Below are 20413 nucleotides of genomic sequence, written 5' to 3' on the forward strand. Positions count from 1 at the left end.
GGTTTTGTTTGTTTTTTTGGTTTTGATTTTTTGTTCTGTTTGTTTTTTGTTTAGTTTGGTTTTTGGTTTTGTTTGTTCTTGAGTTTGTCTTGGTTTTTAGTGTTTGTCTTGGTGTTTGTTTGATGTTTGTTTGGTTTTGTTTGTTTTTTTGGTTTTGATTTTTTGTTCTGTTTGTTTTTTGTTTAGTTTGGTTTTTGGTTTTGTTTGTTCTTGAGTTTGTCTTGGTTTTTAGTGTTTGTCTTGGTGTTTGTTTGATGTTTGTTTGGTTTTATTTGTTTTTGGTTTTGTTTGTTTGCTTGCTTGCTTGTTTCTTGTAAATTTACCTGCCTGGAGATGGGATGAGTTCTAAGGAAATGAGCCACCCTTTATGACAAGAGACTTTCAATGCTCTTGGGCACCTCACATTGTCCATAACACCTCAAGATACCAGATGACACCTGGGTTCTAACTGAACATTTGGTGTGTACAGCCTGAGTTATAACTGGGCTTCAACTCTGTAGATGCACTCCTGGCCACCAAGAAATGTGAGGTAATTTACTATTACCTAACTTGTAAAGGAAGAGTGTGTAGTTGAGCTGTATTGCCTCCCTTCTCCTATGGGCTAATAGCACACATAGCTTATCAGATCTTAGTAAGAAAAAGGTTTTTCCCCTCTCAAGAATCATCTAGGCCCTTTTTATTTCAAAACAGGAAAAAAGCGTCTTGAGATTTTCCTTGTCCTCCTCACAGGTCTTAGAGTATCTTATCTGATCAGGGTTTTCCATGTTCATTGATGCCATACTTAGGGATGTAGTTAAATAATTATACAAATTCCTCCTGAGGAAAATTTAGAGACTTATCATGTTTGACAGAGGCTTTTAGGCTCTTTCTTCACAAGGAGTTTTGGGCAGGAAAATCTTTTGCTCCATGTTATTTCCATATGAAATGCAGCTCTGTGTGTGCTGCTGTCCCTCTCACTGGAAGTTGCACTGAAAAACAGCTAGATACAGAGCATGCTATTGCAGCCGAGTCATGGGAACTGCCAGCTCATTTCTGTCATATGGACAAGTGACTGGAGTGACAGTGTGAAACCTCTATTACTGGGTTATAACCAACCTGATACTTCACTGGTCTCAAGCTCTTCTTGCAATTTAAATTTCTTCAGAAAATGTTGGCTTATCTGCATAGTTATTTCCAGCCTCATTTTTCCAGGCTTTGTCATTAAAATATTGTCATTGGCATTAAATAAAAATATTGTCATTAAATTATTCAAGCTTTGTCATTAAAATACTATCTGTTACTGGGCAAAAGTCCTGAGGAAAAATCTCTTCAGGGCTTACTTATGCAATGGAAAGCAGTTCAGAGACAGTTGCCCTTGTAACAAAAGGGATGGATTTGAAATCAAAACTGGCACAAGTATATCCCTAACAGACACTTATTTGTCTAGGGTACAGAAATAGTCTGCTGTGCTACTGAGATGCATATGGCTGTCTGCAAAGAAGCAGTCAGGCTTTTGAGAGGGCTGAAGAACTTTTGTGACATGTCACGAATGTATCTGTAAAGGTAGTTCCAACAACCTATCAGAGGAACCAACTTCTAGACAAACATTGATCCTAAGAAATATGATGGCTGAAATTTAGAGTTATACCAGAAGTTACTTCTCCATAAGTTCAGTGTGTAGTAAAACTTAGTTAATCTGTCACCATAGATTGCTGAACTGGCTGTTTTCTTTTAGGATGACTGCACAAAGGGCATTGATTGATGGTGTGGTTTTTTGTGGCCTATATGTCTTCAGCTCCTGTAGTTCTTGCAATATTTCCTCACCAATAAGTTCTAAATGGCCAACAGTCAGTCATTGCATAAGGGATTCAGAGCTAAGGCAGAGGAAGCTTAGCTCCATGCTGTAAGTATAATGGATGTTGCACTGAGTCCCCTGCTGCAGCAAGTTACCCGTCAGGACACACAGTGCTGGGGAATATGTTAATCGTGATGACATAGGGAAAGTAACCAGCTGTCAACAAACATCATTGCAAAGTAGGGTGACTGCTGCTTCCGTAGATATATAGAAAATGTCCTGCGGTGCTGTGAGTGACTAGTCCACATGTTGTTAGGTACTCCATGATTAAAGGGATATCTGGGAGAGACTTGGTTTTTTGTTATTTCCCTTGGTCAACATAATTTTGTTGTCTACTACAAGGGAAATAGGTGGATAAGATATTGTAAAGGCTATGCAGGAGTTGCCTTTTATGATGAGATTTCAGTTGAAGGTCAAGGAAATACCTACATGAGTCCATTAGATGAAGTTTTTAGTAAGATGATGCTTCTTGAAGAAATTCTTCTAGCTGAGAAAGGCCAGTTAACAGTGGATACACTTGGTTGTATATGTTTGGGAGGAGAAACTACACAACTGGAATTTGTCAGGAAAGGGAAACTAGAACTACAGTATTAAAAAAATGCGTGAGCCAGACTTTGGCATCTGCTACAGGTTTGTTCCTAGAGGAAGTCTCGAGGGTGCTAAGAAAATAACTGTTAAGCAAAAGCAAACTTTGCAAAGCAAACTTTCTTGACAGACAAGTACAAACCTGAATATAGCAGATGTTGCTATAGAACAACATATGTTCCTTGACTATAGGAAATGTTGCTGTAGAACCCCAGACAATTGTCCCCCTTGGCTTAGGGTAACAAGGTGGCTGCTGTGGGAAAATTGGTTTGAGTGGCTGCCCTCTTGGCTTGGTACCCTTGAAGCTGTAGTATCAGAACTAGATCGTGCCATCAATGAGGGCAGGATGAGATGCTGCAAGGTTGTTCCAGGTGGGCTTCTCAGAGTGGAGAAGCACTATGGTTGCTTTTTCACCTGGAAAACTATGGGAGGATGTGGTGTGCTAGACCAGACAAAATACAGCTGAGTCAACTCCCTTCCTTGCAGAGGATTTAGTGTGACTTGGTGATGCAATGCTTGGACTGCTTGGTTCATATCTGTAGCCCACCACAAAAAGCCACTAGGTGGTAAAAGCAGGCTTTGTGTAGCCTTTCGCTGCCATCTTTGAGTTTCCATCTTCTGCTTGACATTGTGGGCTTTAATTGCTCTGCTGGAATCTCGGTGTATGGAAATTGGGCTGTACTCAGGAGCCAAATAATATTTTTGGAGTAGCTCTGCATTAAAATCCTTTATACAAACAATATACTTAATCTTTGCTAAATTGAAAGCTGCAACTTCTCATTTAAAGAGAAACTGAATAACAATTGGGTTCTGAGAAAGTCTTTTCCTTGTCTTAAATTTTTTGACCTTCTTTTTTTTCTTCAAGCTACAGAGAAAGACGTGATCAATGTAGATTACTTATATGTGTGCCCTTCATTTTCTCATTAGGAGATGTAAGATCAGAGGTCTGCTCATAATTCTTCTTTGTCCTCTTATCAACACTTCTTTTGCATAGACTATTATTACAATATTACGATTTCCCATTACACTCCAGAAAAAACAATCAGTTTGCTGCAAGTTTGGGAAATCTGAGTTCTTTCTCTCAATATTGACCTCAAGTCCAAGTACTTTTTGTAACAGTACTATGAAGAAAGCCTGGAGTTGTCTGATTACTTTCTTCTGTTCTGCAATGACAGATAGTTAACCATTTGCTGATTAAAGGGGCAACATCCTTCATGCACATATTGTTTGCTTTCTGGGTCTTATCCATCACTCTGATACATCAGTGTAGCAGTTGCAGCTCAGCAAGCCACTAACACAGGGGACAAAGGGCTGCCTCTTTCCTGGCTGTAACAGTCTGCAAAGCAGGGTATATCACTTCCAATTTTACATCAGCTGAAAATCTTTGGTGTTTTGTGTTTTGCAGTTATTCCCAGGATGGGAATACTTCTTCCCACATATTTGCGTCTTGATTGGTAGTGGGAGAGGTTGGCTTGCTTTGTTGCAGGTGAGCAAATGAGGGTAAGAACACAATCATTACTAAACAAGGCTCAACACCTTACCTTCCAGGCCTTTTATTATGCTTCTTTCCTCACTATATTACGATTCCTACACTTGACTTTTGTGTGGGATTTGTTATTGTTGTTTGGGTTTTTCTAACCTGGTAACTGATTTATTGACATTACAATCAAATAATCTCCAGGAGAATCATTGTAGTATACTTCAGCAGAAACATAATTTAATATGTCAGTTTTAGTAAGCAAGAGTGATTATGTAGTTAAATACTAGAGTGAAAAATTCCATGTAAGGCTGAGCCCAGTGTGCTTTCCTAGAAACTGTACCCATGCCCTAACGAATGGATTTAAAAGTTTAAAGTGGGTGTAATAATGGAAACAGTCTCATGCTACCAAGAAGGAAGATGAGTCAGTGGTAGAGAGTGTACTGTAAGCAAGTCTCCTTAGTTGCCTATAAAGTAAAACTCATGTAGTACATGACCTTATGCTAGCTCTGTGCACAGGCTGGAATTGAAATCTCTACCAAAAGCATCACCTAAGGAAACACATAATTTCTGGAAGTTAGCAGTGACAGCGTTCCTGGAAATAAAATAAAAGGGTTTGGTGGGATAACTTCCAACAGAACTGACAAAGTCACACAGTTCAGCCTCCAGTTCTGAATCTGTTCAGTTCTGAACCTTTGCAAGAGTCTCTTGGTCTCCATTCATAGTAGTGGGAATCTAGACATTCAAAGAATTATTATGATGATGATTATTATCATCAATATTTTCCCCTTTCTCACATTGGGAAACTACAGGAATTTGAAATTGGAAATACCCCATCACAACAAAAGTTTTAAAGAATATTTCTACTGGAAGCACATTAAAAAAAAAAAAGAAGGCATTTTTAATGTCTGAACACAACTATGGAATCAAACTAATGACTAATGTTTCTTGTCTGGCAGGCTCCATGCTTGCATGATTTCTGCATCTTTAAAGAAGCGTACTGAGTTTCAGATGTGGCTTCATGCATGGTTTACATGCATAGAAGCTTATTTGCTATGCATCCTTATGCCTGAGATAAACATCATCACATGACAAACCTACAGTCATCTAAGGGTCAGAAATTTGGATGATGGGGCCCAGAAAACTCAATCAGTCTGACATTTTAAGCCACTGGATCATACTCTGTGTCAAAGATAGCTTCTAATTTTCAAAGCAATGGTAGTCTATTGTATTAATAGGTAAAACACTGAAGAAAAGCATGACACCCAAATTTTGTACCATCACTTGAGTTCATAGATTGTACAGATGCAGCAAGTGTTTAATCACTTTTTCCCTGTCAAAGCAAAATGTTCTCTTTGAAGCTAGCCAGAATGAGTCAGGGTTCAACACTTCCCTTTTTACTAAAAATAAGAGTGATGATCATATTTCTGAGATTTCATTGACTAAGGCTCCACTTTCTGAGATGGATGGTAGTATGCTGTGTTTCTGTGTACGGTAATCAATGCTGAACTGGGATTCTTTTCAGCATCACTTCTGGGAATCCCATGGCTGCTACAAAAACACCTCTAGCTCTTGTACCATTGAACCAGTCTCTTAGGTAATCAGACTCTCCCTTATATCATGTGCAAGATTTCTTTTTAATTAGAAAAAATGCTGTTTCTTACAAGCAAAAGGCTTCTGTCATTAGCAGTGTGTGTCTCTCTGGGCATTTGGTCCCAGATTAATTTAGAAGCTGAAACAGGAGCAGTCTCCTGAGCGAATTGAGGTTTTTCCCCTGTCATCATGAAAGATCAGTACTGCTCTAAAACACTTGCAGGAAGGTCCCGCTTTGAAGTGGCCTTTAATAGCAGTGATTTCTAATGGGATGCTGAAATATGACAGCAGAAATGTGTGCAGAGAGTTCCAAAAGTCTAATGACAGTCTAACATTTATCTTTTGTGTTGCTAATCTCTTTGCTGCCAGCAGAATAAAATTTGGCATGTTGAAATAAAAGCCCATTCACCCTTTCAGATCCCAGTGCTGTATAATTGGAACGTAGGTTCTGCTTGCTCTTTTCTTTCACTGGATACCTTATTATAGTTCTTTTTCTTTGCTTTTTGTGCTGTTTTCTGCCCTTTTTGCTCCCCTGCTATCTGTTTCACACAGCAAATCAGTATGGATCCACCTCAACTCACCACTTCCCGGGTTGTTTTGATGTTTCCAATTTACACCTGAACCTGTTACTATATCGATCCACCTTTCTGTGGTGAAATCTACCCCATCCACCAGCTCTTCTTCTGTGCTTACCACCAGCAGACACTACCTAAGCAGCCCAGGACTCACTGTAGCTCCAAGTATTGCATCAGTGTGCCTGAGAAATATGACCTCTTGCTCTCTGCTCATCTGATTACATTTGTGTCTTCCTGCCTCTCAAGGAATTCAAGTGGAGAGAGGCTAAATGGCAGCTACAGTGGGATTATAGCCTTTTCTTCATAAAACTGGTTTACAAACTTATGCTATGCCATTCCATGATTAAAATGACAGCATTACTTGGCTGAGGAGACTAACAACAATGTGTTTTGCATGCAGATCATATTCTTCATTTAGATTTTTTCTTCAATATTGTTTTCAGATATTTGGTTTCATTTGTGTCACTTAGCAGAGATTAATGACACTGTAGCTCTGAATAATTTCATTACCTACTAGTGTGTATCAACACTAATGAATTATGTTATTCCTGCACCATTATTTGTTATCATCCTTCAGTACAATTGAGGCACAATGTATCAGTAGTTGAAATATATCCTGCCATGTCTTATAACTCAAACCTTATTTTATTTCCATGGGTTTAGATCTTAAACTTTACTTGATTTGTATGGCTCATTTGATGGTAAATTGTGAAGTCCCTGAATGACTGCCTAGAAACTATTTCTTTCAGAAAAAATAAAAATTATGAAATACTTAAAACCATGTCCAGACTTCCCAATGTATTTCCATCAACCCAATGTTGTGGAAATGCATTCATTCTCAGAAATGGTTTTTGGAGTTTTTCACTATACTTCACTGATATATTTGGACTCATATACTAGAGATAGTGAGCAAGGTTATATGTTTTAGGCACCACAAAGTTAACTGAATTAACCAATATGAAGATATTTGAGGCTTATCTAAGTATTTAAAAACCTGAGAATTAACCAAGTTTTTTCACCTCAAGTGTGACTTTGTTCTCCCTTGTAGATGCCCTTGTACTTTTGCTTGTTGTTTATTGTGGAATATGCTATCAGCGTTTTGCTTGTTCAGTAAACTGGAATTTAAGTATCAGTTATCTGGCACCTTTTGTCGTGTATGACCTCTTTTATCCTGTGAACCACATTCTCTTCATGGTCTGCATTTATATCAAAAGCTTTTATTCTTTATTTACATCGATATGAAAAAATGGAATTGATCAATTAGCATTTAAAATCACTTATCTGCAATCATACTGGTCTGTAACAAAAAGAATGTTATTTTTACTGGGGAAGTGGGGAAAAGGTAAATAAAATACTACTGCTGGTGTAGTTACTGTCTTGATTTGTTTTGTTGTTGTTTAGTGTCCTTTGGAACTATGTTATCTGAACAATACTGCCAGTAAGAATTCAGTTTGCTCAGACAATTTCCAAATAGGGCAGTCATGTAAAATATGTTGTGTTGGTAGTCATAAATAGAATGAAACACTATCTCTAAAGTCAATTAAAAAATGGAATGAAAAGCCTGAGTAATTATTTTTTCCTGCAATTTCAGTTGATAAAAACACCTCAGTAGGTATTAAACTTCAGAATGAGTAAATTACCTTGGGCAAGGGAGATGATATCAACAGCATTTACTAGGTTCTGAGGTCATATAGGGATAGTATTAACTTTAAGTAAGGTCTGCTGTCACATGGAGTATCAGCCAATGCAGGTTTGCTTAGGTGAAATGTAGATGTTCCTGTTCAACATGATGAAATTTTAATTTCAAAAAAGGTGAAACAGGTAAATCACTAGCTCAGACTGTCAAGTTTCCATAAATGCATCCCTACTTATGATCCTAGACTCCATGCCAATAATAAAGTTTGATTTTTAGGGTAGGTGCTCTTTTAATTCTAGATGTTTTTATTATGTTTTAAGTGATGAGTTTCTACAACCAAAATAAAGGTAGAATGGTAGTAGGGTAGTGTTGCGTTTCCTAGATACATTGTAAATGGTACATCCCGTGACCCCTGCTGTGCCCTGTATCTTGGTCCCTCTCCCCTCCTGGCCACACAGAGCTGGCTGGGATCCAATTTCTCCCCGCCCCCCCTTTCCAGACCCTAGAAAAGGTCAGGACCCGCTGACCTCGCTCTCTTATCCCGCATTTCTCTTTTTCCCCCCCAAGCTCTTTTCCCGCATCTCTCTTTTTCCCCCCAATCTCTTTTCCCGCACTTCTCTTTTTCCCCCCACTCTCTTCCCCACGCTTTTTCTCTTCCCCCGTTCTCTTTTCCCCCTCCACGCTTTTACCCTGTCCTTCCCCCTCTTTTCTCTCTCTTCCCCCGCTCTTTTCCCTTCCCTTTTCACTCACTACCCACGAGAAATAAACCTGTAACTTTATCAGGGGAAAGAGCCTCTTTTGATATCTTAACTACGTCTCTGTGGCTAGGGCCCAGGGGAATATCACCCTAACACCTGAGCTAGACCGGAGGAGGGTGAAAGACCCTGTTTAGGCCGAGAAAAAGCCTTTACAGGGTAGGGATCTGGAAGATAAGTTGTGGACTGTTTCTTAGCTGGATTTGCAAAGAGCATTTCCTCAAAAGCTGGTGTTTGCAGCATCAAGTTTCTCTGCAAATTTTCAGCTTATCAAGATGCACATGCTAATTCTCGACACTTTCACACTAACCTAAACTTAAAGGAGTAGTGTAACTGCACGCTATTTCTACTCCTTATCTCCGAGGAAGGATCAGGCAGCCTCACCTAAGCTCCTGTAGTCCTTTAGGATGCTGTAAGTTATTTTTATTCAAGTCAATGTACTCCTGAGCACAGAGCTGGAAACAAAGTTTGAATTAAATAAAAACCTCCAGCATTAACTTCTCTTCAACCTGTAATTAGCACTTTATAGCCAGATTTCTGAGATTTTCCCCCACTTTCCCTTTATGTTCTTTTTGACACTTAGGAAGGACTAGGTGCTACCTCGGGAAGTTTTAGCATCTTTCGAAATCTGTAAGCCTGTGAACTCTACAACATAAAGAAACCTCCATGAGAGAGACAACTAATGCAACCTTTAAGTGAATAAGGTGGTTTTGGTTTGTTTTCTTTTTAATATTATCTGGATGATGCACATACTTCTAGTTTGAAGACATTAGTATTCAAAGTTATTTAACTAATTGTCTCTAGGAGCATATTCCAACCTGTTAGGTGTTTCTGCTACTGCATTTACAATGATATTTTCATGGTGAGCAAGAGGCCATGTACTGATTGAATTTCCTGGCTGCAGCACTCTAACCAACACAATGTATTGTGACTGTTTCAATGTAATTTCCTATTTTCCTGGACAGTTATGATAATTCATCCATGGATGTTCCTAAAGATGACATTCACCAGAGAGTAGTAGATACCAAATACCTGGAGGGGGAAGTTCTAACCAGTACTTTTTCCACCAGTAAGTACTCACAAACGTTAGACTTTGCAGAAATTCCTAGATATTGATAGATTTGATATACAGGTATATATATGTATTTCACAAAATAGCTGGATATTAAAACTTTTAAGCCACAAGTCAGAATTTCACAGATGATCACATCAAATAAAGAGGATTTAGTGCTAAAAGTGGTACTAAATACTAAGACTTGGAGCAGAACAAAGAACAGATAGTCTAAAAGAGCTAATCAGAAGAAAAAGAAGGGTTCATAGGAAAGAGGGACCAGTTAGAAGAATAAGGACTTTTAACACTTTCATTTTCATAAATAGTGGTACACGTAAGATATGTCCTAGTGCAATAGCACACAGATACATAGCATAATTTACTCCAGCCACTTCCAGGATCTCTTTTTATTTTAATTTTGCTGCTTCATTTCAGCTCTAGCCAGCATTATGCTAGGTCCACAGGCTTTTTCTACATTCATGTTCTTTACATCCACTTACTCCTCAAGTTTCTTTTTAAACAGGTTTTTTTTCAGTTATTTTTCTTTATCTTTACAAACATTCATCCACCCATTTATCTCACCCCCTCTAAATGCCTTTTTATTCTCTCTCCTCTCTTCCCATTTTTCCACTACTTTCCATGTGACTACTTTTGGTGATATCTTTCAGAGTTTCCATCCTTCCCTTCTGCTTTTTTTCACCTTGCCATTGAAATTTTTTGCCCTGCAGTTGTCTATCCCTCCTGTAGCAAATGGAAAAATCATAGTGATGCAGAAAAGCTGCAGTATTTCTTTCATTCTTCTCCAGGAACAGTCTAATTCCCTCACCTGATTCCGAGCATGACCCCATAAACAGTGGCAGAGCATGGCTGAAGGGTTGGAATTTCTGTGCAAAGGCTTGGACTTTGTGATTGTCAGTGTTATCTTGCAGCTGGAAGTTTTTCTTTCCACCACCGCTATATTCCAGAGTCAGCTTCCCTGACACATGGAAGACGTCACTGCGGGTTTTTCTGTTGCTTTTAGTAGCAGTAGAAAACAGACCTTTTTAAGCAGAAGCTAGAAATGTTTAACCCTCTAGCTACCTTGATGATCAGTGCACTATTATCCCAGGCAAGGCTTTTAAAAACAGAGTTGGATAATGTGTGTCCATCCATTACAATGATATTTTTTAACCACCTCTATTTTACATTCACGTATCTTTCCAACAGGAAGCTATTTGATACACACCCAAGAAGTTCTCTTAATAGCAGTTCCTTTGTGTATATAATTAATTCCTTTTTCTTGTTTTCTCATTCCTTGCATTTGAAATAGAGATGTATAATATGTAAATATAGTATATATTATATTAATATATAATTATATTAATATATATAGTCTATATGATATAGATATTTGATAAAGATATAGAATAAAATCTATTTCTTTGTCCTGCTAAAACTCAGATAACGCTCAAAAATGAGCAGAAGTACCACCCTGTTAACAGAACTTTTCCTTGACAGACAGGTACATACCAGAGTGAATTCAAAGGAATTACACCGAAGCATCAGACACCAGAAACAGAGTATGGTCTACTTGAATTCAAAATTTACCTTCATTGCTATTGTACTTACAACAGTAAAACAAAAAGTTCAAGCACACAATGCTGAACTACTGAAAAGGGATAGGAATGAGAATGAACATCTGATGCCTCTGGAAGAAGGAAGTTCAGTGTAGTTCCTGCACATTTGGATACATGCCCTGGGAAACCAAAGCGGAGTCTGTGTAAGAGAAGAACAAAGCAAGAGCACAACTAAGTGCAGTTATTTAAAGTGCTTCAGTATCCCACTGATTTATGTAATCCTGACACTAAGTAATTCACTACAGATTTCCTTAATCTTACATTTAGGATTAAACTATGTAATAACCATTTCCAGTAAAAATTGTAAGTTCACTAAATCTGATATACGGTACAGTTTTCTTCATGCTTCAAGAGATTTAGAAAAAAAAAACACCTCATGAGCTCACAGCTGTGAATATAGCATCCATTTTAGCATGATGGCCTTTCAGTAGCAAGTCTTTTTTAGAGATTGCTATAACATTTTGTAATCATCATAGATCAGAGAAGTACAGAAAATGCAAGGGGATAATATGTTCATACATCTTTGCTCTTCTAACTTGTCCATTTCCTAGCAGGCTGCATTCTATAAGTTTTAAAGAATCATGCTGCTTTGTGAAGCCAATTGAAAAGCAGTAGAGGTGCATCTAGAAGGATAACTAGATATGATCAAATAGTTGAAGCATGTCTTGTCAGGTGATCACAATGGGAGGTTGCTAAACTTGGCCCTCTTGACTTCTCTGTACACCTTCCTAGTCTCCAAGGCCATGCATAATCAACTTGCATCCAAAGGAAACCTATTACCCTCCAACTTCTCCAAGACTAAACATACCCAAATAATGTGGATTTTTTGGGAATGGCTCTTTGCTTCATAGAGAATGATACTACAAAGGGTTTCAAGATATCTTTTCTTGTAAAATACCTTTGAGACTAGAGAAAGATAATGCATTGTATTTTAAACAAGAGACTTCAGTCTTGGGTAAAGCATGGCATTTTTTCCTAGCTGTACCTGGACTTGTTTGTTTGTTTGTTGTGGGTGGTTTTTCTCCCCTTGTAGGAATCCTCTTCCTTCAACATATTCCTGTGGGTATGATGTCATATCAGTGTACACAAACACCTTTATAGTGACAATTTCCAGTGCACTTTTTAGGTTTCAACTGATTTTGAATTGATGCTGGTTTTCCAATAGTAACAAGTTTGAGTACCTCAGGTGCTGGGAGCTTTGGGAAATTTGGGGTTTTTGGTGCTTTTTCTTTTTTTAGCAATGGTAGTAACAGTCATTTCATGCAGCTTTGATAGACACACTAAGGGAGAATGTAAAGATGCTGTCAAAGCACTGGAATCACAGATTTAATGGCCACCTGTGAAAACCTAGACGATTAAAAAATCTGACACTTGATTAAAGGTTTCTCTAGCCCTGATGACAAATCTTTCTTGCGACCTCCATCTTCAAGCACCCATTGCTTGTATCTGGAGACTTGTGTTGTGCAGCTCTGGCATTCCCCAGATGTGTCAAGCCTGTGTTAGTCAGGTAACAAGTCCTCAGGAAGCTGTGGCCTCTAGCACCTCCTTCAGACTCACAGGGCTGTATCTCTCACTTCCCTCCCCTGCTCTGCCAAGCACCTCACTATCAACATCCAGTACCACACCAAAAGTGTTCTGCACTGATCTCCTGTAACAATTTCTCTCTGCTGGTGCATTCTGTGTCAGCTGCAACCTGTGTAACACAATGAGACATTGAAGATGGCAAGATGTATGTTCCCAGCCCAGGCAGGAAGACTGTTGCTGTCTCTTCCTTGCCCTCTTTTTCTTGTTTTTCCTTGTTTATCTTCCCTCCTCTCCACACCCTTGCAGCACTGCTGCACAGCAGTGACACATCTGGCCAGATAAAAGGAGTACAACCTGTACCATTTCCTCAATTTTGGGGGGGAATGGCTTCTAAATGACCTGCCTCTTGAGTTTCTTTGCCTTCCTCGCTTTAATAAATAATTTTTGTGACAGTTGTGCATGTTGTTTGTAATTAATCTGTTTGGAGGTACTGAACATCATCTTTAACCTTAGCAAGATTTCTCAAAGCATTTAAATGAGTTCCTGTGGAAAATAGCAGAGAAAGTCAACTGTAGATTTTGCATACCTAATATTACAGAAAGGTATTTTTTCTAAAATGTATTTTCCAAATACATATATAGTTCCATAGTTAACAATAAACTCAAAGGATTTAAAATACAAATAAAAGGAAGCAAAAGTGATGAACTTGGAATCAAGTAGGACGAGAAGGTCATTTGACCTGATAACACATGCATAGCAGTGAGAGTTTTCTGTGGCTATTTAGCTATCTGGTGACCCCTGGCAGCTGAGAAAAAGACTGGGTTGAACAGCCTGTAATGAGTGGGACTACATTGTTTCATATGGTGCTATGATGAGGTTGTAATTTGAGTTTACCAGCTGAAACTGCTCCACAAAACTGTGACTGTTTATCTGGTCTGAGTAATCAACTTGGCAGATGAACTGAATGTCATTAATATTTCTTGTCATCACCATTAGGGATCATCACCAACAGCGAGTTGTAGAATTAATTTTATGCTTGGTCTGGTAAGTTTTCCTGACAGTTTTGCAAGACTAATTCAGGCCTGTAGCTGCAGTCAATGAAGCAGTGCTGGAAATGAGCCTTCTCTCTGAAGTGACTCTTCTATTGGGTTGACTTGTTATCTCTGCCAGCAGGTGTTTGTTGTCTTTGATGTAATACAACTTTGACAGCAGAATCACTGACCACGGAACACATCCCAAAACCAGAAGTGGTTTCCCCAGCAAAGTGATGGCAGAAGTGGTCGTTTTCTTTTGTAGAGAATATAAGCGTAACTAGCTGGAATAGCATTTGCTTCTTCAGTAGACTGAATCCTGGTTTCTTAAAGAGACAAGGTGAATACTCTGCTGATGTCAAGTATTACATTTTTATAATATAAATGTAGTTTGATGTTGTAGCAGATGCACATAGTTAGAGCTCTTCTTGGCTCCATCTGTGAGATGAAATACATTATTAGAATCTTGGAATCTTTCCTCCTGCCTCAGGAGTTTAAAATATGAGATTTGTCTTACATTAACCTAATCAGAATAAAATATCTTGAATACCCTTAATTGTATTACATCAGGAATATATACACAGGCAGAAGGGCAATGCAGGGTTAGCCATAGGCTGCCTAATTTTTTTAAAGCACTAACTAGCTGTTGTTTACTGACAGTAAAAGAGAGCTTGGTTTCCCTGTTTTTACTGCAACCACACAGTTCTGTTAACCTCACTGTTGGGAGTGCAGGTAGAAAAGCAGAGAGATCTCAGCATGAAGGAGAACATGCATCACACTACGCAGTGGCTACAAAATCCCCTTCTCCTTCCCAGCTGTGAGCCTATGAGGTCAGCTCAGATTCAGGTCTGTCACAAAATTGGAGTAACTGGTAGTTTTAACAAATGCTGTGTACAGCACTCTGAGCAGTGGTGCTCAAGGCCAGCAAATATCACTTAGCTTGTTTTCATGTAGGTATCTGCAGGAATATATCCTCAGAGACAGACAGTCTGCTACAGCCCTTGTCCAAGCAGCAAAATTTGGTTACAATTTTTGGGTACAGCAGCATTACATTGGCATCCTTCTCAGGTGTACACAGTGGTAGATGTTGCTGAATTTTGCTCTGTGCAGCAATACACACACTCAAAGTGTTAGTGGGCAAATGCTTACCTGGCCTAAATTGATGTGGCCTCATTAACTTCAGTGAGACTGTGCTGATTTAGAGTTACAGAGGAGCTGACTCTGTGAAGCAGTCAAATTTATAAAGGGCTGCATAATCTACTAGAAAGTCAAGTCAGGCCAACCTCTGTGCTATGACATTTCCTCTAAAATTCACTTTAATAAGGTAATATTTTCTTCCATTTCCATAAATGCAAATCAGCTGAACTGCACTTCACGTACTTTCTCATTTAATTAGAAATTTAGTTCAACTATACTGCAAATGCAGGTGAAAGTGGATGATTCTAAAAATTTTTCATTTTAATTATCTTGATTAACTTTTTCTTCTTTGCAATTTTATTATATTTCATTTCAGAAATGTCCTTTAATTTAAGAAAATAGACTTTTATTTAGCAAGCTGGGGAAACGAGAGGATATGATGCAAAGAAGATTTAACTCATTAAGTATTAATGCTACTAATATTCTACTAACTATTCATTAAGTTGATTGTCTCAGGAGAAAAGTAGGCTTGTCTTCTTTTGTGGATTACCACATTTTATTTGCATATGGCATAAAAAAAGGTAGAAATAATAAATCTTACCAAAGTTAATGATGAAATACTTCATAGGAATAACACACTTAAGGAATTTCTCATCACTAGATGTATTTAAGAGTTCCCTTTTGATTTTTAGCTAGAAAACTAGTTAGATCCTTCTATATATCTTTAGGGGTAATCTCTTCCTTCATGGTTTCTTTGCTTCTGACAAAAAAAAAAAGGTGCGTACAATGGAAGGGAAAGGTCAAAAAAAAAAGAAAAACAAAAGAAAAACAAACAAAAACCCAACGAAACATCTGGAGGAATGTTACTGTGTCATCTAAGGATTTTGCTGCTCTGTATTTTACAGGGGAACTAGCTTGCCTCTCTTTTCCCAATAAGTTCACACATTTTGAATTTTAAAGGCAGCTTCAAGAAATGAAGCAAGAAGCATAGGAAAAAAGACTAAACCTGAAGTCAGCCTCTTTATGTAATCCAGGAGAAAAGACATTACTAGATTATGGAACCTGTGAAGTCTCCAGCTACTAAAATGCCTCACCTAGCATCCATGTGGAATTCAGATCTCTACATCTAAACCTGTAATCTTGTAAACCTTCCTCTCACCTGGCATATTGCCTGGAGATGCCTGCATTTCCCAGATTCTTTCCCTGTTCAGCTTCTAAGCTCTCCTCAGGACTTAGAACCAGAATTCTCTCTCTCTTGGCAAGAGAATGGTGCCTAGCCTATGTCTTGGCCTGACTAACACCCCCAACATCTGATTCCCTCCCTGTCTTTCCCCAGAGGTACCACTGGCAAGAGCCATAAGAATGACGGATGGAAGGACCCAGCATTGGGTTCCATGTAAAATGCAGGGAGGTTCATGTTAGTGTGACTTTGTAATAAGCTGTGCACTTGCCTGGAAAGTGCAGACTGAAGTTCACTGTGCTTTCATTTCCGAGAACACTGCCATAATTACAAGACTTTCTTGAGATGTTTCTGATGATGGGAAGCACATTCTTGCCTAGTCTCTGAAACTATGTCACTCTGCAGGAAACAATTCAGGAATTGAGATACTAGGGAGGGAGATATATATATCTCCATATATACCAGTGTTGGGCATATATTTTAAAGATTAAATTGTTGCTGTCAATGTGAACTTCCTCTGTTCTCTGCTCCCTGGATGGATTTAAACACGAGTTTTCAGATTCTCTGTCAGTGAGCTGACTTAAAAGCCAGTTATTTCCATTCTTGAATTCATTTTAGAAGAGGGCTGAGCCCTCCATAGCTCTTCCACAGAAAAGACATGACTTTAACCTTTAGGTAAGATGATTCTCTCCTGTTAAGCATGGGGTTATGGATCCTCAAAAGTCAGAGGTTAACTAATTCCCAGCTATGAGAGATGCAGGTGTAGCTCTGTACTAGATACTTCCTCTGACTAGCGTTCTATTGCATACCACCAGTCTGTGTCTTTCTGGAATAAGAGACTACTCCTATCTATTGAGTAGGGAAGCTAATGCAATTTACTCCCAGTTACGGATTTCACTCTGGGAAGAATTAAGTTTTGCAACCTTTTTTTGGTTTGAACCACAACAGATTAAGCAAGAAGTCTTCTGAAAGATAAGTCAAAGACTGAAATCTGAAATTAGTCAATATCAATAACAAATAATGACACAACAGTTTCTGTTACAGCATGCAACTACTGGAACAATTTGGGATGTTGTAGTAGGATGTCTGTGATAGAAGGTCTTTAGGCATTGGAACCGCTCCTATGTGATCTATTTGAGACAATATGATGTGAAAGACAAATTTTGATAAAACCTCTTATCAGAACCGCTCTGGATGTGTTTATTGATTTCTGCACAATTTTATGTGGTCAGGCTTTTGAAATTGAGCTTCCTGGCCCTCAACAGACAAAGAGTGAATCAGAATTATACTCTCATGCAGTTTTGTAAGGTCATATTCATGTGATGCTGCTTAAGGTTTCAGGGAAACAGTTGAAATTAAATAATAAAGACTGCATTCTACTCTTTGAATATGCTTTCCATTCTTGTTCTGTAGTTCTGGACTCTTCTGCAACTTCAGACCTGTTACTTGAACTACAATACAAGATCTGGATAATCTGGCAAAAAAATTTCAAAACTCTAAGCTAGCTATGGTGGGTGTACATCAAGACTCTTGTCCCACTCTAGCAACAAGGCATATCTCTTGAGATCTCATCTCACTCTTGAGATGGTCAAGATGCAGAAGGAGAGCCTTTGTCTTGGAAAAATACCTTTCTAAGAGTTATTTCTTAAGATCAGGAGAGACGTTAGAAAACTATCTGGATGATAAAAAGATTGTTTGGCTCAGTTTAAGACTGGAAAAGAGATGCACTAACATTCAAAGAGGAAGAAGGTTTTTCAGTAGCTCATGTTTGCCATCACTTCTAGCTTTGACTCAGTGTGACTTTGTCCACAATGCCAAGGTTCCTGTGCATGTCTAAAATAAAAATTTTGAAAAATTCCTCTCATTAATTTTTTACTTTTATAAAACAAAGTAAACTGAAAATTTGATAATAAAACTTATACTTTGACACATGCTTTTTAAACTGTGAAAATTAAATATGCTTTTTATACAAATCTTTTAACCCTTCAGAACATCCAATACTCTCAAAACCCTGGCACAGATTGGCATGCTTCTTTCTCAAATTGACTCTTTCATCAGTTTTTTACCTTTTCTCCCAGCTTCTGCTACTTGCTACTGCTGGAAACAATCCCAGACTCCTACTTAATCTTTTCTTTGGTCTTTGTGAGAGTATTTGTTTTCCAAGCTGTTGTTGGAAGTAATGCACACAATGTCATTCAATGTTTCAAATGCCTAGCCTGTCTTTAGAAAAGGTACATGGAACCAATCTGGTACCTAGTCTCTGTTGTTTGAATAAGGATTTAATGAGTAAAATTAATTTTCACAGTGATAATATTTTTGTGTTAATAGCCTATCAAGATCCACTTCAACCAAAAGCTCATAAGGCAAGATTGAGTTGAGCAGTTAAGAATCCATGACAGGCAGTCTTTTGTTGTGTTTCCATAAAACTTCACACTTTCAAACAGAAGTCTTGAGACTATGAAGTATAAATAGAGCTGAAGCAGAAATAAGTTTTCAAAGGGATAGTAACATAAGGAATGGTGAAAATGAGATAAACTAATGTACACTAGCGTGAGCAAAAATTATTATTTACTGCAAAACCTTTTACTCCTGTCTTAGAATAAGTCAGCTTGCTGAAATTAAATCTTCTACGGAAAACTTGGCTTCCAGTACCATTGAAGATGGTAGGAAATTTTTAAAGAGAATCTTGTAGTGGATGGCCCTCACCCTCCTAGGAGCTCCGAGCATGACATGCCCTGGCCTTTGAGGAGGTGGTCCAAAGGTATCCATTATAGAGATGTGTCCCATGTTGCTTTTGTCTTTAAAAGCTCTTTCAGCATGCATTATTGGATTTCAAAAAACAAACTGGCCTTGGTTTCTGTGGAAGGATGGAAAGAACAGGTAACAGTCCTATTTAGAAATACTAATTACTGGCTTATATAGTTTTAACTTCTGTGCTTGTCTTTGCTTTGTCTCAGTTCTCTCCCTTTAGACCTTACTACTGATGGTTTTTATTCATCCACCTGCTTTACAGCTTTCATCACCACTGGAAGAGGATCGATAGCCCCATTTTTCTCCCACAGTCTTCACCTTCATTTGATCTGTTCTTGTTTAGAATGGATTGCCCACTGACAAGGTGAGAACAGGTCTCAGGAGAAGCACATTTTTCACACGGATTTGTTCACTGAGAGGTAGCTCTCTTTTCATTTTCATATGTGACCTGGTTTTATATCATAAATTATTTCTAGAGCCATGACCAGCACTTTTGGCTGATTTTGCAGTCACGAAGGATTCCACAACGCTAGGAGTTTTAACTGTAATTTATTTCAGTTAAATATCTACTATATTAATTTCACAGAATTGTATTAAATGTAGGTTTTAGTGCTTAGTACTTCTTGTGGTCCCCTACAACTCTTCTTTAAAGGATGTGTTAAATGTAGCCTTTCATTTTCTTGAAGAAAAGACCAGAAATATCTATGAATTATGGGTGTGTTTTGTTCTATATGAGCAGGGAATCTCTCTTCTGTGGTTCCTGTGGGCTTAGATCTGTGTTGGGACATCTCAGCCTGGCATTAACTTTTTACTGACTGGAAATAAAATTTTAGCTCCAGACATACACTTGCTTTCAGGAAGATTATATCTGACAGGTTGGATACATCCTGTTACAAATATTAACAGCTGCCAAATGACAGATTTGGAGTTGTGCTGTTGAACTGGCCAAGGCAGCAATTACTTGAATTTTAGCTAGAGCTGCACACTGACTGTGGATACATTAGCTTTAGTGGAGATTTTTTTAGAGGCTCAGTGGCTTAAAAGCAGAAATCACTTACGCGCATATTGGATATTATTACAGATTCAGGAGAGTTGGCCGTAAAACCACTTAGCTTCCTGTAACAAAAGGACTCCTAGCCAAGCAAGTAAAATGTTAATGAGACAGCAAGCACTCATTTTCATGTCTGTTTTCCCTCCACGGTTTTGCTGCTTCATACTAAGGTTCATTAGAGTGGAAATGGTTGACTTTAAATATGAAACACCATGTGAATTGCTAGGGTGTAGAATTTATTTTCAGATCACAATTATATGTGATCAACAGAGTGTGTAATTGGTAAGTTGGGTGAAGGATATTTCCAGAACAATCAACAGCAATTTCCTCTCTGCTGTTCCTTTCTCTGCTCTGAGAACCTTTTGTCTGCTTTGGTAGCTGTGGTTTTATTTTAAGCCCAGAAAACACAAAAACCCCCCCAAACTTATGTCAGGTAGGAGTGACACAGTAAATCATAAAAAGCCCCAGCAACAGGATATTTTGTCTTCATTGTAGTAGGCCTTACTGATTTTCACTATGTTTTCAGCACTTGAGCACAGGGGAAAAGAGAGAGGCTCATTTCTGGCCTCCCTTGACAAAACTGTGAGACTCTTGCTGGAGCCTGGATTTGCAGTGAC

The 20413-nt window shown here is 38.3% G+C and overlaps 1 protein-coding gene across 1 annotated transcript in view; it reads right to left on the bottom strand.

Moving 5' to 3' along the window:
* Nucleotides 1–11700: 11700 nt before the first annotated feature.
* The window catches only part of LOC148225206 (uncharacterized), a 100765-nt gene continuing 92052 nt past the window's right edge, over nucleotides 11701–20413 (bottom strand). The window contains exon 5 of the mRNA XM_088167052.1: nucleotides 11701–14115. Coding sequence (XP_088023178.1) covers nucleotides 14051–14115 — 65 coding nt within the window. The 3' untranslated portion in view covers nucleotides 11701–14050. The remainder of the gene's footprint in view (nucleotides 14116–20413) is intronic.

Source organism: Sturnus vulgaris, chromosome 1 (assembly GCF_052056855.1).
Source record: "Sturnus vulgaris isolate bStuVul1 chromosome 1, bStuVul1.hap1, whole genome shotgun sequence".
NCBI lineage: Eukaryota > Metazoa > Chordata > Aves > Passeriformes > Sturnidae > Sturnus > Sturnus vulgaris.